Genomic DNA, 21300 nt, shown 5'->3' with positions numbered 1-21300 from the left:
GTGGCTGACCAGTGATGCAGTGCTACACAATAAAAGCAGTTCAGTTGACAGAGGATTCCTTCATCACCCAAACCCAGACTCAGGTCCTCAACATCCAACCTGGACAAGTAAGTTACTAAAATACCCAAAAAGGTAAACTGAAGAGTGCTTCAGGTTTAAGAAGCCCAAATTAAACGATTCAATTATATTTTATTATTATTCTTTTTCATAATTCATATTTTATTACCATGATATTACTGTTTTGCTGCCATGTACTTTTTCTGTTTTGTAAATTCATCCAGTATAACTGAATTAATCAATGTGCATTTTCTGTTGACAGAAAATATACCAAAAATGTGGCTGATGGACAAAATCAGGGACAGGGTGGAGAGCCTTCCCCAGGAGCTAGCTCACCTTGTGGCCAAGGCAGACGCCTGCCTCTCTCCCAAAACCACGCTTTCCAAAAATCTGAACAACAACATCCTCACTCCAGACAAGATCCCAGAGTTTTGTCTCCCCCCAAAGCTCTTCAGGAGGAAGAGCCTGGCATGGAATCCGGAGGGACCCCCAGAGTACTGCTTTCCCAGTGGGGCTCTACTTCAGAAGAAGAAGAAGACTTCCCAAGACACTACCCATGATGAGGAGTCCTTCAGGGATGCTTGTCTGGGAGGCACAGCGACGGCCAAGACACGGAGGGTGAGGCCTCCCCCGTTCTCTGCCGAGGGCTACGGGCTGGCCGGCGTGTACGAGAGCCCAAACACTCGACGGAAAGAGTCCTTGTTTCATGGGAAGTGTCCTGGTTACGTGTTCGATAGGAGCCAACGGTGTGAGATGCAGGTGGCAAATCGCACACAGCAGGCGCAGAGGAAAACCTTATCGTCACCTGGCCTTCTCCCATTGTTTCTGGGCAAGAGGCTTTCAGAGACAGGAAGTACAGAGAGCGAAACCTCCTCTTCTTCTTCTGACTCCACTCCCATCGGTTCTCCTTACAGTACCGGCTCTTCCCTCCACGTATTGGTGGAACGGGCAGGGGACCCTGTTAGTGAAGCTGCATCATCTTCATCCTGTCACCTGGTGGTTAATACGAATACCAGAGCACACAGGTGGAGGCCTAGAAATTAGCATTCGACGGGGCTCCACCGTGGCCTCACTTCTGCTCCGGCTGCTGCTGCTGCTGCTGCTGCTGCCGTCACCTCGGGCCCTGGGGCCCGCCTGCTGACCCTGGTCCCGCCCACCGTCCTCCCCGTGGACACCCTCCAATGCCAAAAGCCTCTTCAGCATGAGCACAGCATCCCTCTTCTGGGTGGCGGCTATGTCCGGCTCTCCACAGAACGTATTCCGTTGCCACTCTCCTCTTCCACTTCCTCCTCCTCCACTTCAGGCACCTTCACAGTACGAGTCCGGGTGGTGTCGGTGGAGGGCCTCATGCGGGATGATGCGGACCAACGACCTCTGAGCTGCGCTTTGAGCCTGTGTCTGGTCCCGGGGAAGCTGCAGCTTCAGAAGAGTGCCACCATCAGGAACTGTAGCCACCCTGTGTTTAACGAGGATTTCTTCTTCACAGAGCTGAGTGAGGAGACCCTTTCGGTGCTGGAATTGAGGTTGAAGGTGATGGATAGGTCTGCTTCGGGAACGCTGAGACGAGGGGCGGTAAGGGCAGTAGTCCTAAGACCACTCAGCCAGCTACTCCCTTCTGAGGTCAAATAGACATTAAGCGCATTATAAAGCTAGCCTAGAAATGCATTTTTGTAAAAAAAGAAATGTGGTGTCGTGCTGTTATATTTTGTTATAAATGTGAAATTATGAAACACTTAAATATCTGTTTATGAATATTAATAAATAGTATACCACCAAGAAGTAACAAAGAGGAAATATTATGTAAGAAGAAGGCATGCTATTGTTAGACCTATAAGAGGCTACACTCACATAGTTTCGTTAGCAGCATTATACAACTGCACGGAAAAACGATGATTGATTTGTCCTGATAATAAAATGCTAATTCAAAATTGTGTTTAACGTGCTACGTACAGAGGCGTTTTAATAGTCTTTGTCAAGACTATTGAAACGTCAGGAACCGGGCACATATGGTGAACATAATGTAGTAAAATATTACTTTGTCTTTGTTTCAAATAACAATAAATGCAACTGTATTGTACAATGGCTTCATTATCACCCCAACCCTTTTTTTTTTTTACCTTTACTATCTATAATATATTTGAATGGAATACGTTCATTTTCTATCACAACATAATCTTGGGCACCAGAGGGCCTTTGTTGTGAAAAGGTTGACAGCTCGACCCCGAGGCCCCGCCCCCCGGGACGGCGTCTTGATCTGACGTCGGATAATTCAGGAAACCAGAGCAGCTGTCACCCGAGTTCACCGAATGTAAACATGGTGACAGTGACGTGAAGGATCCGCCAAAATGGTTTTCGAAAGTGTGGTGGTGGACGTCCTCAATAGGTTTTTAGGAGACTACGTTGTCAACCTCGATAGCTCACAACTCAAGCTCGGCATATGGGGAGGTAATCTTATAGTCCACATCTCACTGCTGTAGCCGCTCACTCGTTCGTTGGCCAAGCTAGCTAACTGTGGCTAACCATCGTAAGCTAACAGGCGTGTTTGTAAGAGTGCCACTATACCTCTGTATATATGTCAATAATAACCTCGCTAAGATCGGTTCAAGCATGGCATAGATGGTGGTTAAACTGGAGCTAGCCAAAAAAGTGGCATATACGTTGTTTCCTGTTGATTTTAATATTTTAGTCATGGGGGATTTACGAAATAATGTCACACCCATCATAAAGCCAGGTTAGGACTTGCTCCGAATGTTGTGTCCTCGACTTCAACAATGCCTTGCCCTTGTCTGCTTTTTTACACGCACACGCGCGCACACACACACACACACACACACACACACACACACACACACACACACACACACACACACACACACACACACACACACACACACACACACACACACACACACACACACACACACCATGTGGCCCAAGTTTAGGATTAGAGCAAAAGCTTACTTAGTGGTTATCGCTGTCAAACACATCTTTCAAATTCTAAGAGGCAGCTTGCATCTGCCCCTGCATGGTAATAAAGGGTCTCATTTCAGATGCAATATTATGACCTATCTATCTCATGGCTAGTGATAATAGTGATAATAGTAATAATAGAGAAAATACACAAAACCCCGAAATGGAAATTGAATACCTTATTTGCTGTTTCTCTGAACTAGTATTTTAGATGGCCCAGAGCGTGTTGTAAACATGAATAATTGGCTACTGTACAGCATCTGATGTTTCACTTCTATTTCCTGGCATCATCAAGTATCCCTTGTTTTTAGACACTGAATGGAATATTACAGCCTAGTCAACATATCTTTATCAGCACTTCTGGTTAAAGCCCAATTAACTGGAGGGATACAACAAGACAACAAAGAGAGAGCACACTAGTTGTGCTTTCTTTGCTTTCATAATACTGTCCTTCCACAATGTAAAATTAAGGCAGCATTCAGTTGATGTGTGAGTCATGAAAGCTTCTAAAGGTCTTTTATTGATGTCATTGCTTTTATGTCACCCACACATTGCAGCTATTTTCAACCAAAGGTTATGTATTCTCCCTATCTGTCTCTCTCCCTGTCTCTCTGTCATTCACTCAGACATAAGTGACCCAAAGGTGGTTATTTGCTAGTGAAAGGTGTTATATCCCCCTCAAACACATATACACAATCACTATGTACTGCGCATTGGATGTCTATATAAATTTAAGGATTTTTTGTTTTTCTCAAAGGAGCATTACGATTTGTGATTCAGAAAGATCCAACTGTTGACCTAGGCAAAGAGAAAATCCACTGTACACATCACACACCTTAATACCATACAACTTTTAGCTCTAAAGGTCTATTGACACAACTGCCATTCTGAGACTCCAGTAACACAAGGTTGCTTATGTCGCTTGCAATCCGTTTGCTTCGAAGTGATTCACGTCTATTTGCTTGAGGGGATTAGAAGAATGATTGATGATGTCGCGATCCTTTGCATTCCCTAACTTCAGGTGATGCCATTCTTAGAAATTTGGAAATCAAGGAAAATGCCTTGGTAAGTTGATACATTTCAATTTTTCTTATGTTATAAGAACAAATGTCAATTTTAATACAATGCACTCGATGGCATTGCAGGTGATCCTATGTGTGTTGCCTTTTTTTTCCTCAGAGTCAACTCGACATTCCTTTCAAAGTTAAAGCGGGGCACATAGGTAATGTTCTAGCTTCAGAGTTTCTTTCACGCCGCTTTGAATAGGGTATTTCAGGGTGAAATAATATAATATTATTTCACCCTGGCCTTTTCCTTTTAAACAGGTCGGCTAGAGCTAAAGATCCCATGGAAGAACTTGTACACTCAATCTGTGGAGGCTACATTGGATGGTGTCTACCTGCTCGTCGTGCCCACAGCCAGTAAGAGCACTTCCTCTTGATGAACCTATGCGCAGTCAGAAAACTAACATCTAATCAATTGAATTACCTTATTGTGTTGCAAACCAGTATAGCCGTTTGAAACAAAACATCTATGAATAGTTTGTGCTTTTGAATAAAGATACGCTAGATCAACATGATGCTTGTAGCACCTCTTACTGTACTCAGTAGGATGTGTAATATCTACCTGCATTGCTTTCACTATTTCTTTAGACCCTCACAGTGTCAACTAGCTATTCAAGTGTCCGCTCCATTTCTCCTGCTGCTGGTGTTTTGTATGCTTTTGCATGCCTGGTTTGAATACTCTTAGTGCGTCCATGCAAGCTTTTCACTTAACTTTTAGGCCCAATCCCATTTCTACCACTTACCACTTGCCCTTACCCCTCCCCCTTGTTTTGAAGGGGTAAGGGGTAGAAATGGGATTGGGCCTCTGTCTCACCCCAAAAAAAAAGAACAAAGAAGGAAAAATAAATAAGAAAACAACAAGTCTTGCACAGGTGGACCTCCATGTCAAGTTGGTTTGACCCTTCTGATGACAAAATGGATTGTTAGAAATTTGGCTCTGAACGATACTTCACCATTACAATGTATGTTTTCTCCAGGTATAAAGTATGACGCGGAGAAGGAGGAAAAGCAGCTGCAAGAGGCTCGTCAAAGGGAGCTCCAGCGGATAGAGGAGACCAAGCAGAAGGCTGCTGAACAAGGTCAGAGGGTCATCTGAATATCAGGATGATGGATCAAAGAATCGGTCTGGGATGAGAGGATGAATGGATGAAATGGCCTCAAGATCACAAAATGCATAGTAGATGTTTCATGGCCGTGATGATAGCAGAGGAAAATTTGCACATTCTCATACAGCAGAACTCAAACCCATGCTTCTATGGTTTGACCTGCGTTTTAATTTTAGACTAGCAGCTCTAGCTCACACAGGTCCCAAGACACAAGTCAAGACACAACAATCTTGCTGTAGTCCTGTAGTTGTTACCAAGGGACACTGTGATAATAACTTAAAGGGACAATTCGTTTGAGACCTATATAAAGGATGTAAATTAAGTTTAAACTATTCACACTATAAAATTATCCAAATCCTGAACTGATAAAGCAGTGTAAACAGCATAAATCATACTTATTTATAGCTTAGTTTTATTTTGAAAAAAATATCACTGCATAATACATTTATGTCTTATGTAGTGTAAGTATAATAAAAGTTCTTGTGTTTTACAGAGGACCCTAAACTTGAAAAGCAGGACACTTTTGTTGAGAAGTTGGTCACACAGGTCATTAAAAATGTGCAGGTCAAGATATCCAACATCCATGTCCGCTACGAGGATGATGTGAGTATTTCACTCAAAATGCACCCAGAAATCCCAAAGCAAGATTAACAACCAGGCAAGTCAGGCTAACCTCTCTTCGTTTTCTTTTCTCAGGTCACCAACCCAAATTGTCCTCTGTCATTCGGAGTTTCACTCAAAAACCTCAGCCTCCATGTAATGACGTCTTGTATATCCGACTGAAGCGTTCTAATCTCCAAATGACTTTGTTGCATGTGTGTCAGTTATATGCCTGTACCTTTGTCTAACTTGGTCCACTCTGTCTGCTTCTCAAAGACCACCGATGAGAACTGGAACAGCTGCCTCTTGGATGAGAAGGCCAAGCTCTTCTTTAAGGTAGAGCAGCCAGTTACGGTTGATTAAACATAGCTTAGCTTTGTTTTCATTTAGTTTTGTGGGTGTGACAACCGGGCGTAATATCAGGACTTTGTAAAAAACTTTGAGCAGGATCACGATCCAAAAATCTTAGTGTCAATTTATTTACATTTTTTATTTGTATTCATATTCAAACCCAATGTTTTCTGCGGCTTTTGTTAGTATTGTTATCGTTATCGTTTATCAGAGTCAGTTTGGGTATGTGCACCACAGTAGTTATTCTAACGGTTTTATCTTGGATCTCTTCTCAGTTGGTGCAGCTCGACAGCTTGTTTGCCTACTGGAATGTGAACTCCTTGCTCTTCTCCAACCATGGTCCAGAAGAGGCTTTGGTGAGTCAGCAATAGCTTCTACTCAGCAGTGGGTTTCCTAGGCCTTGGAAATTTGAGCCAGCTCTTAGCCATGGTATTTTCTGTTATCTGGTGCTAAGGGGCAGGCATTTGTGATGCTGTCAAACCTGTCGCATCTTGCCTTCGGAGGAGCTTTGTTGTATTCTCTATTTCATGTTTGACTTCAAGGCTCTGAACTGTTTTGAAACTCAACATTATTATTTCACCTGAGAGCAAATGCATAGAAATGGATCCACACTCATTCGACTAGTGTATTAGTCTTTCTGCTGGTCTTCCCTAAAGAGACCACAAACGAGTTTCACCTTCTTCAGAATTCTTGCTCAGTTTGTAGTCAGAAATAATTGATGGATGTAATTCCTGCCTGAGCTTCCCTGCTGCCTGACAGCATGACTCTGTGTCCTTCTGTGTTCCACAAAGAGCCATGAGGTCCTCTCGTGTTCCCATTGTACACCATAAGAAACCCAGAGAGGCTTCTTTTATTCACTGTATGTAGGAACCTTGGAAACACTTTCCCTCAATTCCAATGTCATGTGGCAAGTGTTGATGACATGGCATCAGTCTGCATGACATCGTTGCTGACCAAGAGGACATGGGATTGTCAGCATGCGATCATTTAGTGACACGAGGCTGTTAATGAGAATGGAATCTGTGATTTCTTGTTGAGTAGAATAAATATTTGGTTCTCTTACCAACACCAATTGATGTAATGGGTTTGGAAGAGTAAAGAGTAAAGCAACTAGATAGTGTGTGTTTAGAGTGTAAATCCGTCAGTTTAATATCTTAATCTTATGCTATATATTTTTGTACTTCCTTCAGCGGTGTCTTCAGAAGAGCATTGAACTCGAGAGCTCTCTCGACGTCAGCCATGACTTCAGTAAGTGTCTTTAGTTGAATTCCTGAGTTAGTCTGGTAGCATACTAGGTTAAACAGCTTCAAGATTTTCCAAAATGTATTGGACACGATTCAGCCGCCGAATACCTGCAACATCTAAATAAATATAGAACTATGCAGCCTAAATATATATTTCCATACCAAACATGGAATTGAATGATGTGTAAATTCAATATTTGTGTTCTTCTCCGCTGCTCTTGGTTCACAGTTTTCCGGCCCATCACAGCAGATGCTAAACTCCGGATGAATCCCAGGTCCGACGTGGACTTCTCGTCTCCCAAAGTGGACCTGGTGGTCAATCTCCGAGAGGTGGCCTTTGAGCTGAACAGGGACCAGGTGAACTGATGTTGTGGCGAAGGCATCTAGTTGATTTTTTTTATCCAAAGTGACTTACACCCAATCTAAAGGCTTGTCATTAGGGAGCAGGCAGAATTTGGCATCTTTTTCAACACTCGGATCAAACCTAGTACCGTTCCACTGGGAGTCAAATAGCCAACCATCATACTGACCATCCCCTGTATTTATTATTTATCAATGAGATGAGTAGAGGAGTTGGAGTGAAGGATGAGGATGGGTAATAGAGTAGGGATTTATTTTGTTGAAAGTCAAAGACGAAGCTTATGCTTTGTTAAGATTTACATGAAGAAGAACCGTTTTTTTCTTTCTGCTGTAGTCCAAAACACTTTTCTTCTGTTTCAACCACCCCGTAAAGACAGAACCATTCCTCATGGCTATGTTTACATTAGGGCTGGCAAAAAAATGTTATCGCGATTTTCGATTATAGCGTAAAAAAATCATAAATTTAACATAATCGATATGTTTACTATGCTAATACCCCCGTTTAATCCATACATGCATAGAGATACTAGAATGGGTAGCCCTGCCTGTTCTGTTGGCGATTTGGGTTTGCCCTGCGCAAGATTTCTTTCTGCTTCCAATCCGTTTTTTGCGGGAGCAAATAACCAAGCTGGCTTTTCCCTTTAGCGTCGCTATTGGCTGGTTTAACACAATAACGACCACAATAACACAAGGGAAGCGACGGCAAGCAGCCAATCGCGTACAGTGTCAGTTGAACTAGGCCCGTTGATCACGCCTCTTGTGCTGAAGAAAATGATGGCAGCTTCCCCAGACTAAATCTACGATTGAGCTTGGTCTGGCAATAGCCAGACTATAGTGATACTATAGTTAGAGAGGAATTGTGAGAATAAGAGCACTTGCTGGGACTTTTGGGAAGGCAACCTCACGAGTAGTCTATCTCACTTCATTGTATTGTGTGTGCAAGATAAGTGATCCACATCCAGTCTCAGACTGAAAAGGTTTAATGTTGTAACATCAAGTGCTTGTATTCCTTCTAGTACATCAGCATTCTGGAGCTCCTGGGTTCCGTGGATCTGATGTCGCGGAATCTGCCATACCGGAAGTACAGACCGGACGTCCATGTTCACTCAAACACCCATATATGGTCAGTAAACGCTTTCAGTTTCACTTTGAGACAAACTTTCAATTAGAAACTATATATATTTTTTATGCAATATCTTAACGTAACTATTAAGGGGTTGTTTTGAATCGGTCCTACAAGCAGTGTGCATATGTCTGTTTGAGTGTTTGTTCATTTGTCTGTGGGCGTGTCCAGGTGGCGCTACGTCATCACAGGTGTGCTGGAGGTCGACGTGAAGCCCCGCCTCCACATGTGGTCATGGCAACACATCCGGCAGCACCGCTGCACGGTGAAGGGCTACCGAGACCTGTACAAGCTGAAGATCACCAGCAGGAAACCCAGCGAGGAGCTGCTCAAAGACCTGGAGGTAGGAGGACCTAGGCCAACGGTACTGGGTTATATTCCCCCCTGGGTTCGGTCACCTGGGTTCTATCCTCCACTTGACTGACTTTGACTGCCCTTGAGCAAGGTGTCTACCCCCTACCTGCTCGTCATTTGCATGAATTTGTAATAATTGTGGGAGAGGCAATAATGTTGCCTCTCTCTTATTCACGAGTATAACTAGGGATCATATGATTTCTCTCTGATCTTTGAAACCTAATACTTTTTGCACATTTCCTCATACAACTGATTATTTGGGTGAATCTTCCCGTATTAGTTCATATAGACTCCGTAAATGAATCCCAATTAGAACATCTACTAATTGGGATTAGACTCAACATCATTCTTGACGATGCAACGCCACTCAACCATAACAAACGTTGTTGACATGCTTCCATCCGTTAATGGGCTGAAAGTTGACCCTGATACACTGATGTGCACGCGAGCCATGCTTACACTGACACCACTGGGAATCTGTAATTGCCTGCTAAGTGCAAGCACCTATCATGCACCAGTATACAAAACTATGGAACATCAAGATCCATAGTTTTGAGTCAATGGAAATGTTTATCAGTGAGAAGACTTTCGGCATATAGTAGCACTTCATTATGTACTATTATTTTATGCTTTTCTGATAAAAATCCATGCATGCTCAACCCATTGAAGTATAAAGTGTATCATGGATCATAATAATGATGTGCCTGGTTAGATTAAATTTAGGGATTATATAAAAAATATTATAAAGGAAGAAAGAGGACTGTTAGATAAACCATACAGACAATGTTTTTTATTTAATTATTAACGACTTGAAATATTTACAGCTGAAAACAGTTGTATTGTATTCCACGCAGTCCATAATTTCCGCTCCACACCGGACAGAAGAGCCTTTCTGCTGGAACTAATGGTGGACGTTAAGTAATTGGTGCGTTTGGCAGGAGTGGCCATGGTCTGCAAAGAGCTGTGATTGATTTTGTCTTGTAGGGGCCGGAGAAGACGCTAGATATTTTCAATATCACCTTGGCCAGACAGCAGGCTGAGATGGAGGTAACGCTTACACCAGCCCAAGCTTTCTCATCACCATTTCCATCACAACCTAAGACACACACATTCACACTCAATCTTTTTTTTTTATATATCTTTATAATAATACAAATTCTATTATTTATATATTATTTTCATTGTAGTGCAGTGTTATTCACCATAAGTAATGCTGTATGTATGCTCTCCATGTAATCTCTTGGCCATGGCCTGACATTTTGACTCATTTTCCAAAGGCAAGTAAAGCAGGGCTGTGTATTTACCGGCCTGGGATGAAGGTGGAGGAGGAGCAGAGCCAGGGCTGGATCAGCTGGGCGTGGAACTGGGGAGCAGAGGACCCTGAACAGCCTAAAGAGGTGGACACCGGAGGTACACAAATAACCACTTTTTTTATTATTATGCTATTATTTTAGGAATAATGGGGTCATTTATAAAGTAAATGCATGTATTTCTAGATTGGTACATCAAACCTCTCATCAGAGTTTCTTTCTTTATTCTTTTTTCATGGATAACAACAATCCATTATTTATAGATTATTATTTACTATATGTGTCTACTGTGTGGTCAGGGGCTTTATAGTCGCTTGGGGTTAGGGATTTGATCCCAGCAGAAAGGTTTGCGGTCTATCGGTTGCTATCCCTGAGCAAGAGGCATAACACTTACTTGCTCATTAATGGCATTTTTTTTTTTTTTTATTAGATTTGGATGAAAGTTTCTTCTTAATGACTTTGTAAAATTGTGTCTCTGCTGAAGGTTTTGACAGAATTATGACCCCTGCTGAGAAGAACAAACTCTACACTGCCATTGGCTACAGCGAGACAGCCGTCAATCCCAACCTGCCAAAGAATGTGAGTTCTATGCCAAAGAAAATTTGCATTCAAAAGTTGTCTACTGAAATACAAAATTACAATTGCAAAGGATTTATTGCCAGGTTAGCTTTCATGCACAAGGAATTAGTCATGGTGCGTATATAAGTGAAAGTTTATAGTTTATAATTGAAATAAAAGTTTATGAGAAACACAAAAAGCAATCTTACCGAAAAAAAATGTAATAATAAAAAAACAACAAGGCAATATAAAGAATTTAAAATTTAAAGATTTCGATGATGATCTTACCTTACTTCGAAATATATATTTCTATATTTCACTCAGTGATTTTTTGTTAATTATTATAAGAATGAACGTCTTCTCTTTTTGTAGTTTGAGGACATGAAGGTGAACTTCAATCTAGAGAAACTGTCCTTGTCCATCAAAGAGAAAAAGGACAAGGATGAAGTCCTCAAGCTGACAGTGGAGACGCTCAACTCCATGCTCACACAGAGACCCGGAGCTCAAGCCATCAAGTAGGTTCATATTTCACGGCTATACTCTGGTATTTAGAAGATGCTTTTATCCAAAAGGGCTAATTTTAGGATAATTTTCATTAAGGAGCAGGCAGAGGCTGCTCAAGGCTGTCTACATTGACATATTTATTTAGATAATAATGTCTGATAGCTTTGAATTTTCAGAAGGTAATGTCGGTAAATGTTCTTTCTAATAATGCTAAGATATTGTTTTGGATCAATGCACCAGAAAAAATTCTCAGTTTAATATCCAATATTATGAACCTATTTCAGCTCTGTACTTATGAACCCAATAGGATATGCTGACATATTATTGAACCTTGTTGTGACTGTGTTGTTGCTGTGTCCAGATTAGAAGCCAAGCTCAAGCTGTTTGAGGTCACTGGCCTGGCGGGGGACCGGCCAGCCCCCACCCTGCTGTCGTCCAGGAAGGCTTCCATGGCAACGGGGACCCCCTTGCTCAGCTTCCTGTTTGAGACCAACCCCATGGACCAGAGCGCCGACCAGCGGCTACGCGTTGAGTCCCAACCTCTGGAGATCATCTACGACGCTGTGAGTTGTGTGTGTGTGTGTGTGTGTGTGTGTGTGTGTGTGTGTGTGTGTGTGTGTGTGTGTGTGTGTGTGTGTGTGTGTGTGTGTGTGTGTGTGTGTGTGTTCAGGTGTATAGCGTATCGTAATGCACTGATCCAACAGGTTTTCTTTTAATAATTTTGTCGAAACTATTAAATCATTTATTTTGTTTGAATTGTCTGACTCACTTTCCATCATTATTTTTAGAGTCATCTTAATATGGTGTGTGTGTCTGTCAGTCTATCTTTCTGGTGTATGTGTGTGTTTACGTCTGTGTTTCTGTGTGTGCAGTCCACAGTGAACAGTATGTCGGCGTTCTTCATGCCGCCTGATGACCTGCAGCTAGACGAGCTAACCAACGCTACTCTGATGAAACTGGAGCAGTTCAGAGATCGGACATCAACTGGTGGGCAACACACAGCAAATTCAGTAGAAAAGCACAGATTTTTACGGTGTCGACTTTCAGATTTGGTTGAATTAAAAATGTTCAACCAAGGAAATATGAATTGATGGGCTAACTGAGGGGCTAAACAGCAACACATAACATTTTGAGTGTGTCTTCCTATTTCTGTTATCATTATACATAACAATTTTTGTACGTCTGTGTCCATTTCTCCTACCAGGGTTGATGTATGTCATCGAGACCCAGAAGGTCCTGGATCTGAACGTGAACCTGATGGCGTCTTACGTCATCATACCCCAGACTGGCTTTTATGACGCCACACAGAACATTATGCTGCTGGATCTCGGTCACTTCAAGGTAACCAAACGAAAAGGGAAAGTGGTTGACGTGAAAAAAAAAACCTCACTGGGGTTATTGAACCTTTATGTGACCTGTTTTGGCAGATGACCAGTATGAGTAAGAAGGACCTGCCTCAGCTCTGTGTGGGAAGCAGCACCATTGAAGACATCATGTCCAGGGCTTATGACAGCTTCAACATTCAACTCACCAACTTGCAGTTCCTATATAGCAAACCAGGTATTTGCACGCACGCACGCACACATATTAAAATATTGGGAGTAGTCACTTTTTTCTTGTGTAACTGGCTTCCAGAGAAAAATAGATCACAGAAGTGTCAATGCACAGAGAAAATAATACTTGTTTCATGGCTACCAATAAAAATCCATCCCCAAAGGGAATTCAATAATCCATAAAAAAAAAAGTTAAAAAATTCAATGCGTTTCCAACCCTCTGCCTTGTGATCAGACGGTGACTGGAAGAGGGCTCGTAAACAGAAGCGTTCCTCCCTCCACATCCTGGAGCCCGTGGACCTGAAGGTGATCTTCAGCCGGGCCATGGTGGTCACAGACTCCCGCATGGCCAAGTAAGACCTGGGACTCTCCCCATCCTCTGGGAATACACATTGGGCCACATTGTTTGAATGACCACGTGTTCAGCAGGAGGTCATCCCTTTGACAAGACGATACAAAAATGCACGCTTGAGATTATTAATGCAAAGATTATGTAGAAAAGGCAAGTCTGCCTCCAAGTATAAAATTGGGTCACTCTTAATTGCTGAGTCTGAATCGAGAATGGTGTGTTTGTTCAAGGTGCCTCCCTGCTCGTTATCTATATATAGTTAAGCTGATAATTAGCTGGGATAGGTTCAGGCTTCCTGTGAGTTGGAGCAGAAATGTTAACATGGTTAAATATATTTTTGATCTGACAACGATAACAGGAAATATCGAATGAGTGTGTAATTCTTTGTATCCATGTCTTGTATTGTATTAATCTGTGAAGGATTAACTGATTGATTGATTGATTATTCAAGGTTCAAGATCTCGGGGGAGCTCCCGCTGCTGTCGCTGCGTATCTCTGACGACCGGGTCCGGGGTGTTCTGGAGCTGGTCGACAGCATCCCTCTGCCCGAGAGCCGGGCAGCCCCACGAAGCACCACCACCTCCAAGGTAACCACGACCCGAGGGTCCCCACCCGGTTTTTGGCGTCCTGGCTGCAATGCTTTTTGGGCCAAACGCCAACACCCACAGTCTACCTGCAGGTCCTTTGGCAAGATGCCTAAACCCTACCTGCTCATTTACATTTCTACAATATCTCATAATGTATGTAATAATTGCTGTCACTGGTGCCAGCAAAGTGTCAGCTTAATGACTAAATGCTACGAGATATTATTTTGACATTGCCCTTGTTTAGACATTGAATATTGTTTACTATATACACTATTCTGTACCAGTTTTAGGGATTAACTGCAACAAAAAAAAAAGGAGGAGTTTCCTGTAGACTAGCTACTAAACACCAAGGCCTGCACAATCTCTGAAAAGCCCCTTAGAACCTGCTGTTTTTCATCAGCTGAGGATCTGTGTTGGATCACCTTTTTTCCAGCCAAGGCAGTCCTACACCCCCCAGCTCACTCCCAGGAGACCCCCCGCCGTGGCCGACCTGCGCTCCTCACTCCTCTTCGAATCCTGTGAAACCATCAGCATCACCTCCTTAGGTGAGGTCATCATACACCTGGACACCTGCCCTGTCTGTAATGCTGTCGATGAAGTCGTACGACTCCTGGGCTATCGTCTGATGTCGATCCTACTTGTGTTTCGGTTGGCAGGCTCAGAGGAGGACCTGTTCTACGACGCTCCCACCTCCCCCGTCGGAGACAGGCAGTTCTTCTCGGACATGCCGGGCTCTCTTCAGGGCGCCGACTCGGTCAGGAGAAGGGGCTTGGTGAAGAAAGAACCGCAGAAGAACATGACAGAGTTGCTCTTGAGGTTTGAGATTAACGAGGTAAGGTGAAATGTCCCAAGAACATTCATTTAAACTTCGCTCACTAGAGTAAAAACCAATAATATACGAAGATCCTGTCTAGACGGCTCGCAGCTTTGTTTTGTACGATTTTAACTTTCCTTGTCCCTTCCCCTCGCCGTGCGTCCAGATGTCTGTGCAGCTGTATCGCATGGCCAAAGGTAAAGAGATCCTCGTCCTCCATCTTGACATAGACGGCCTCGGGACGGAGCTGAAACTGTGCTCCTTCGACATGACCTCGAACACGTTCCTGAAGGAGATCTGCCTCAAGTGTCCAGAGTACATGGGTCTGTATTGGCTTATTCAATTCTCTCTGTGTAAATTACATTGATGTTCAGATGTTTGTATTTAATCTATCCTGTGTTTATTTGTATGCATTTGTTATTACTATTCATTATTTAACCCTGTATTATCCAAAGCGTTTTACAGTGAATTTCAGATGTATTTCATTAAGGAGCGGGTATTAGGTAACTTGTACAATAATGCCTACTGTTAGGATGCTTACTGGTGAGAATTTAAATCCCCAGACTATGCATCATAAGTGTATTAATGGTTTGGTTGTGTCCTTACCATGTTTGTTATCTGCACAGATTCTGAAGAGAAGGAGGTTCATCTGATAACTACTTTAGACAACAAAGAGGAGGACTTGCTCACTCTGGAATATACAAAGGTATCATCTACGTACAACATAACTGACATTAAGTTCTGCAGTCAAGGGTGCAGATTTCTCCAAAAAAAAGCCACTCACTTGAACCCTTGCTGCAGTTTATTGTTCAGGTATTTCAACCCATAATTTGAGTCTGATCACTGTGGTGTTAAAGTGGCTCAAGGCCGATATATGCTCTGTTTTAGACGTAACGCGTAAGCACGTAAGATGCATAACCCCCCCTTGCGCGGTAAAATATCCCCCCTTACGTGCTTAAGTGCGTCGGCCAAAATTCCTGACTATGCGACTAAAACACTACGGCCCTGCGCAGCTCGCAAAGACTGTGATTGGCCAGCTAACCACATCCTTTCAGGAGTCTCACATTTCCGGTTTTACAGCATAATAGCGCCATTTTTAAAAGGCCGTGACAGAAGCGAATGAAGAATTTTGAAGAAGGATAAGAAGAAAACACAAGAACGAATTATGATAATTATAAATATAAACAAGCCAGCGATTTCCACTTCCACGCCCACAGATTAGTTCGTTGCTCCCCCTACTGTTCTGGCGGAGAATCCCCTTGCAACACGCGCAATCCTTAAGGAACCTCGAAAGGAACCGTAAATCAAAACTTGTCTAAAACAAGTCCCTTGTGTAAATAACGTGCTTACGTCTCTGCGTCTAAAACGACCCTAAATCGGCCTTCAGTGGCCCTGTGTTTAGTTGACAGGTTTTGTGGGGTTTGCCCATTGTGCTCTATCAAGTAGGGGAGTCTATAAAAGTCAGTGTACATTGTGTTTTACTCCCAGGCTGACAGGACCGGCCCAGAGTTCAAAACCCTACATCATAACACAGAACAGCTCTTTAAGGTAAGGCACCCAAATGTTTGCTAATTGAACCATATTTAGTCATTGTATTTAGTTCCACTGTACAATTAACAACATACAGTATTTCATCAATCAATTCTATCCATCAAGGGAATTTTTCACAAAACTATTACACGCGATGATTAACAAGGGAAACAACACAACAATAACTGCAAATACAATTTGAATCAGAATCACAGTTATACATTTGAGAGGTAGGACCAAAACAAAAGGGTTAAATATACCTCAATTGGAAGAAAGCTAAACAAAACCTCTTTTGATCAGGACTTTGTTACAATAGAGCTGAGATGGGTTTTGCTCTTCAGCTACTGCAGCATGCTCACGTTCCCACTGTCTGAACCCTGCTCTGCTCCCCCCTCGCCTGACTTCAGGTGAACTTCTCCTCGCTGGACGTGCACCTGCACACGGAGGCCCTCCTCAACTCCATGAACTTCCTGAACAGCCTCCTCCCTCCCTCCAGCCCGAAGGAGGAGGGGGGGTCAGAGGAGCTGCCCACCATACCCGAGGAGGAGGAGGAGGAGGAGGACGGGGAGTCCGAGGAGGGCAAGAAGGAGGAATCTGTGGTAGCAAAGATCAAATGTAACTTGTGTTTCCATCCATTTCCATTTGTTCTTGGGATAATGTTTTTTTTTTTTGTTATATGCCTAAAGGAGAATACATTCATTGTAGAATATTAACTTTGATATTCAGTGTAAAAATGTCTAAAAGTTAAGAAAAAAATAAGAAAAATCAGATCATACTGCGTAGGTTATTTCTCCATGTTGTCATTTATTTGTGTATTTCTTATGTGCATCTCCTTTCTTCCGTCTGCTCTTCACATTTTTCTCCCAGCAACTAAAAAATCAAAGTTTGAGGATGTGGTGAATCTACACATCAGAGCCGATCTGGACTGTCTGAAGATCTTCGTCCGAGGGCAGAAGGCCAGGATATCAGAGATCAGTATAGAAGGTACGGAACAATCCACCACAGCCTGTCTGCTGTAGCTCTGCTAATTTATTGAGACCACAATTAACAATTCTGTCAATAAGCTTCCTGTTTATAGAAAGAGTATGAAAGTAATGTTTTCGTCCAACTTAAAGTAAAACTGTAGAAGCCATTGAAAAGCCATACCTAGAAGTTCATAGTTTTCAATATACAATTGTGTGACCTGTCTTCTTGGTTTCTGTCTTGCAGGTCTGGTTTCTGAAGTCTTGATGAGGAAAAAGGAGATGGAGATTCTGGCTAAACTCAAGAACATCATCATCCTGGACTGTGACAAAGAAGCTCTCTACAAAAAGGTATGATTTAACAATAGCTGATCTCAGTGTTGAATAACAAGTCTGTTTAGTTCTGGAGATTGACCATCAATAGATAAAGCTGATTTGTTGTATTTCATTAGGCGATTTGTACAATTTAAATTGTACAAATTATTGTAATTGTAATTATTGATTACAAATGATTTCCAATGGGTTGAACCATAAAAAACAACCAGTCACATTTTAATTTTTTTTAATGTTTATCATGCATGAACTCTTATTTGTCAAAAGGTTTATTAATAGAAAGATCATCCCAAAACAAGTTTGGCCTACAGATGAATGGCTCAACGATTTATTTTAGTGGCCGGAGCTAGGCAGAGTTTTTATTTACCCATCTCTGTTCTCTAGACGGTATCCATAGCGGACAAGGAGGTGTTTGACTTTAAAATGATCAACTACACGGATGCGACGGAGGGCGACGCCTACCTGGACATGACAAAGGTGGACACCTCAGTCAGCTTGACTGTGGGGTGCATCCAAGTCGTCTTCCTCAACAAGTTTGTCTCCTCCATACTGGTGAGAAGTTCTGCATAATAAGCCCACTGCAGTATTATGGCCCTCTACAATCCTATCAAGTAATTCAAACCTTTTATAGGCCTGAAAATGATCCACATAGGAGGCAGGATAGTATCATCTGTCATTTCCTGTAAGTCGCTTTGGATAAATGTAACTACATAAAATAAAACTAGGGCTTCCATTAAAGGTCCCATGACATGAAAATCTCACTTTATGAGGTTTTCTAACATAAATATGAGTTCCCCTAGCCTGCCTATGGTCCCCCAATGGCTAAAACTTGCGTTTGGTGTAAAACGAGCACTAGCTGTTCTGCTCGCCTTTGAAAAAACGGAGGCTCAAGTGCGCTGATTTGGAATGTCTGTATTCATGACGTCATCAGGAATCTCAGCTCCTCCCCTTACTCTGCCTGGCCCGCCCAGAGACGTTGGCCCGCCAATGAGACTCGACCGTGCTAGCGCCACATGTGTGTGTGTGTGTGTGTGTGTGTGAATACACACACTGTAATGCAAGTGTTTCTTGTCGGTTCTTTGACGTGTCTTGTATTTCCACAACGAGACTGTTGTGGGGGTTATCTGAGCCATGGTTGAGAAGGAATTGGGGGAAAGGAACTTTGGCTTTGACTGGCTGATCGTCTGGAGGCGCACACAGCTTTTGGCCATGATAATATGTATTAAATGATATAGATTTCTATGTATTATATGATATTATTTAGATATAGAGCTCCAGGACTGTAACGCAAGTGTTGTACACTTCCTTATTATTTGGATAACCGTTCTGCTTTTGGCGTTATGGCGCATGACACGTCGGACTCTCGTCTCTGGTATTTCTACAACGAGACTCGTATTGGGGGTTATCTCAGCCATGGTTGAGAAGGAATTGGGGGAAAGGAACTTTGGCTTTGACTGGCTGAAGTACATGAACTGCGTCATGCCGCCGGTTGCCGCGAGGCACCATCGCCCGGCAGCGGGCAGCCGGCAGCCGGCAGCAGGCAGCGCGCGGTTCAGTCGACTTCAGGTTGATGTGAAAGTGGAAGAACCAGAGACGTCGCAGAACCCGACAAAGTCGTTTGTGATTCATTATATCGTCTGGAGGCGCACACAGCTTTTGGCCGTGATAATATGTATTAAATGATATAGATTTCTATGTATTAAATGATATTATTTAGATATAGAGCTCCAGGACTGTAACGCAAGTGTTGTACACTTCCTTGTTATTTGGATAACCGTTCTGTCGGACTCTCGTCTCTGGTATTTCTACAACGAGACTCGTATTGGGGGTTATCTCAGCCAAGGTTGAGAACGGAGGCGGAGGTGCCTAAGCGCAACGATCCCTTTCTCCTCCTTGTCGCGGTTCAGTCTACTTCACATTGATGAGGACGTTGAAGAACCAGGAACGTCGGAGAACCCAACGCGGTCGTTTGAGATTCATAATATCGGCTCACACAGCTTTTGGCCGTTATAATATATATTATATGATATAGATATCTATGTAGGCTATATGATAATATTTAGATATAGAGCTCGAGGACTCCCGTGTGTTCTAGAATATTTACAGAACACGGCTAAAGGCTGTGTGCGCCTTGCCATTGCGATACATCCACTGTAAACAGAGCGCATGGTACCGTGCTTGCAAGCTGCTCAGGGCCACACCCCCACCCTCCTCCTTGACCCGCCTCGCTCCTCCTCATTTGCATTATAGCTACAGACACCAAAACAGCGCATTTGGGGGAAGCTCAATGTGCGACTGGCTCGGAGTGGCTGTAACTGCACCACGGCTGAATTTCGGGAACGTCTTTGAATACTGTGTTAGTTGCCCACTAATACCTATATTAAAGAATACATAAAATAGCATGTCATGGGACCTTTAAATAGATCGATTTTTTGTGATAATGTTATGATTAAGATAGCCTGAGGTTGTGGGACAGTAGCGTATTTAGCATATTGAAAATGATTATGACAATAATTCATAAATTTTTACGAAAGATATGGCAAAACTTTTTGTTGGCGACATGTTATTGCATTTTTGATCATCTATTGCACGGAACTTTCTACAACAAGCCATGTTTTTTCCACCATCCATCTTCCCGTCGATCGACCCATGAATCCGTCCCTCTCCACCAGGCGTTCGTTAACAACTTCCAGGCGGCCAAGGAGGCCCTGGCCGAGGCCACGGCGCAGGTGGCCGAGAAGGCGGCCACGGGCGTGATGGAGCTGGCCGAGCGCAGCACGCGCATCGCCCTCAACGTGCACTTCAACGCGCCGGTCGTCTTCCTGCCGCAGTCCTCCACGTCGGCCAACGTCATCGTGGCGGACCTGGGCCTGCTGTCGGTGAAGAACCACTTCACGTGCATGCCGTCCAAAACGCACATCAAGATCCCGCCCATCGTGGACATCATGACCGTAGAGCTTCGCGACCTCAACATGTACAGGTAGAGATGGTCGGCCAGGAGGTTCAATAGGCATTGTTAATAATGAGATGACTGCAACTCCCTTCTCTGGCTTAATGTTGGCGCTTTTTCTGACCCAATTGGGATTTCGGCTTGTTCAAGTTCATTGTATTCCAATACTTTTTTCTACTATTAGATATTACCTGTCCAAGATAGTATAGTAGTGGCTTGTGGGTTAAAGATGTCTCACTATGTCTCCCCCCCCCCCCCTCATGGTATTTCCAGGACCACATATGAGGATGTTAAATTCCAGGGACACACGCAGCTGTTGAAGCCAGTCAGCCTGGACATCTCTATCCAGAGGAACCTGTCCTCCACCTGGTACCACAGCATACCTGATATAGAGATCACTGCTCACCTCAAACCCTTGAACGTACGTCGGCCACAAGCACCTTTTCAGTGTAACACGCCTCATCTTTTAGTAGATAGATTAGATAAATTAATCCTATTCATTGAAGTATGTCATGCAATCATGGATTAGTAAAGTTTGCCTGAATGACGATCCAGGCAAACAATAGTTTGCCCATGGCGTATTAACTGCTTTGAATTGGATAGCTATTGTCAACCATCCGA

The 21300-nt window shown here is 43.1% G+C and overlaps 2 protein-coding genes across 5 annotated transcripts in view; both read left to right on the top strand.

The window, feature by feature from the left end:
- Positions 1 to 333: 333 nt before the first annotated feature.
- Positions 334 to 1686, top strand: LOC130384277 (C2 calcium-dependent domain-containing protein 4C). The gene is made up of 2 exons (XM_056592397.1): positions 334 to 1017; positions 1102 to 1686. Exons 1-2 carry the CDS (start codon positions 334 to 336, stop codon positions 1684 to 1686), a joined length of 1269 nt encoding a protein of 422 aa, XP_056448372.1.
- Positions 1687 to 2325: 639 nt separating this feature from the next.
- vps13a (vacuolar protein sorting 13 homolog A) overlaps positions 2326 to 21300 on the top strand; it is a 41935-nt gene continuing 22960 nt past the window's right edge. For all 4 annotated transcript variants that reach the window (XM_056593163.1, XM_056593164.1, XM_056593162.1 and 1 more), the window contains exons 1-34: positions 2326 to 2502; positions 4049 to 4092; positions 4207 to 4249; positions 4353 to 4448; positions 5069 to 5170; positions 5691 to 5800; positions 5894 to 5953; positions 6074 to 6133; positions 6424 to 6504; positions 7339 to 7396; positions 7622 to 7749; positions 8769 to 8875; positions 9047 to 9218; positions 10214 to 10276; positions 10507 to 10639; positions 11024 to 11118; positions 11470 to 11612; positions 11963 to 12164; positions 12474 to 12588; positions 12806 to 12942; positions 13029 to 13161; positions 13390 to 13507; positions 13955 to 14090; positions 14524 to 14635; positions 14747 to 14922; positions 15071 to 15227; positions 15531 to 15610; positions 16393 to 16452; positions 16842 to 17049; positions 17302 to 17418; positions 17644 to 17747; positions 18114 to 18281; positions 20402 to 20709; positions 20953 to 21100. In XM_056593163.1, the coding sequence (XP_056449138.1) occupies positions 2403 to 2502; positions 4049 to 4092; positions 4207 to 4249; positions 4353 to 4448; positions 5069 to 5170; positions 5691 to 5800; positions 5894 to 5953; positions 6074 to 6133; positions 6424 to 6504; positions 7339 to 7396; positions 7622 to 7749; positions 8769 to 8875; positions 9047 to 9218; positions 10214 to 10276; positions 10507 to 10639; positions 11024 to 11118; positions 11470 to 11612; positions 11963 to 12164; positions 12474 to 12588; positions 12806 to 12942; positions 13029 to 13161; positions 13390 to 13507; positions 13955 to 14090; positions 14524 to 14635; positions 14747 to 14922; positions 15071 to 15227; positions 15531 to 15610; positions 16393 to 16452; positions 16842 to 17049; positions 17302 to 17418; positions 17644 to 17747; positions 18114 to 18281; positions 20402 to 20709; positions 20953 to 21100 (4074 nt within the window). In that variant the 5' untranslated portion in view covers positions 2326 to 2402. The remainder of the gene's footprint in view (positions 2503 to 4048; positions 4093 to 4206; positions 4250 to 4352; positions 4449 to 5068; positions 5171 to 5690; positions 5801 to 5893; positions 5954 to 6073; positions 6134 to 6423; positions 6505 to 7338; positions 7397 to 7621; positions 7750 to 8768; positions 8876 to 9046; positions 9219 to 10213; positions 10277 to 10506; positions 10640 to 11023; positions 11119 to 11469; positions 11613 to 11962; positions 12165 to 12473; positions 12589 to 12805; positions 12943 to 13028; positions 13162 to 13389; positions 13508 to 13954; positions 14091 to 14523; positions 14636 to 14746; positions 14923 to 15070; positions 15228 to 15530; positions 15611 to 16392; positions 16453 to 16841; positions 17050 to 17301; positions 17419 to 17643; positions 17748 to 18113; positions 18282 to 20401; positions 20710 to 20952; positions 21101 to 21300) is intronic.

The sequence above is a fragment of the Gadus chalcogrammus genome, chromosome 6 (genome assembly GCF_026213295.1).
Source record: "Gadus chalcogrammus isolate NIFS_2021 chromosome 6, NIFS_Gcha_1.0, whole genome shotgun sequence".
NCBI lineage: Eukaryota > Metazoa > Chordata > Actinopteri > Gadiformes > Gadidae > Gadus > Gadus chalcogrammus.
This window is presented reverse-complemented; position numbering and strand designations above follow the sequence as displayed.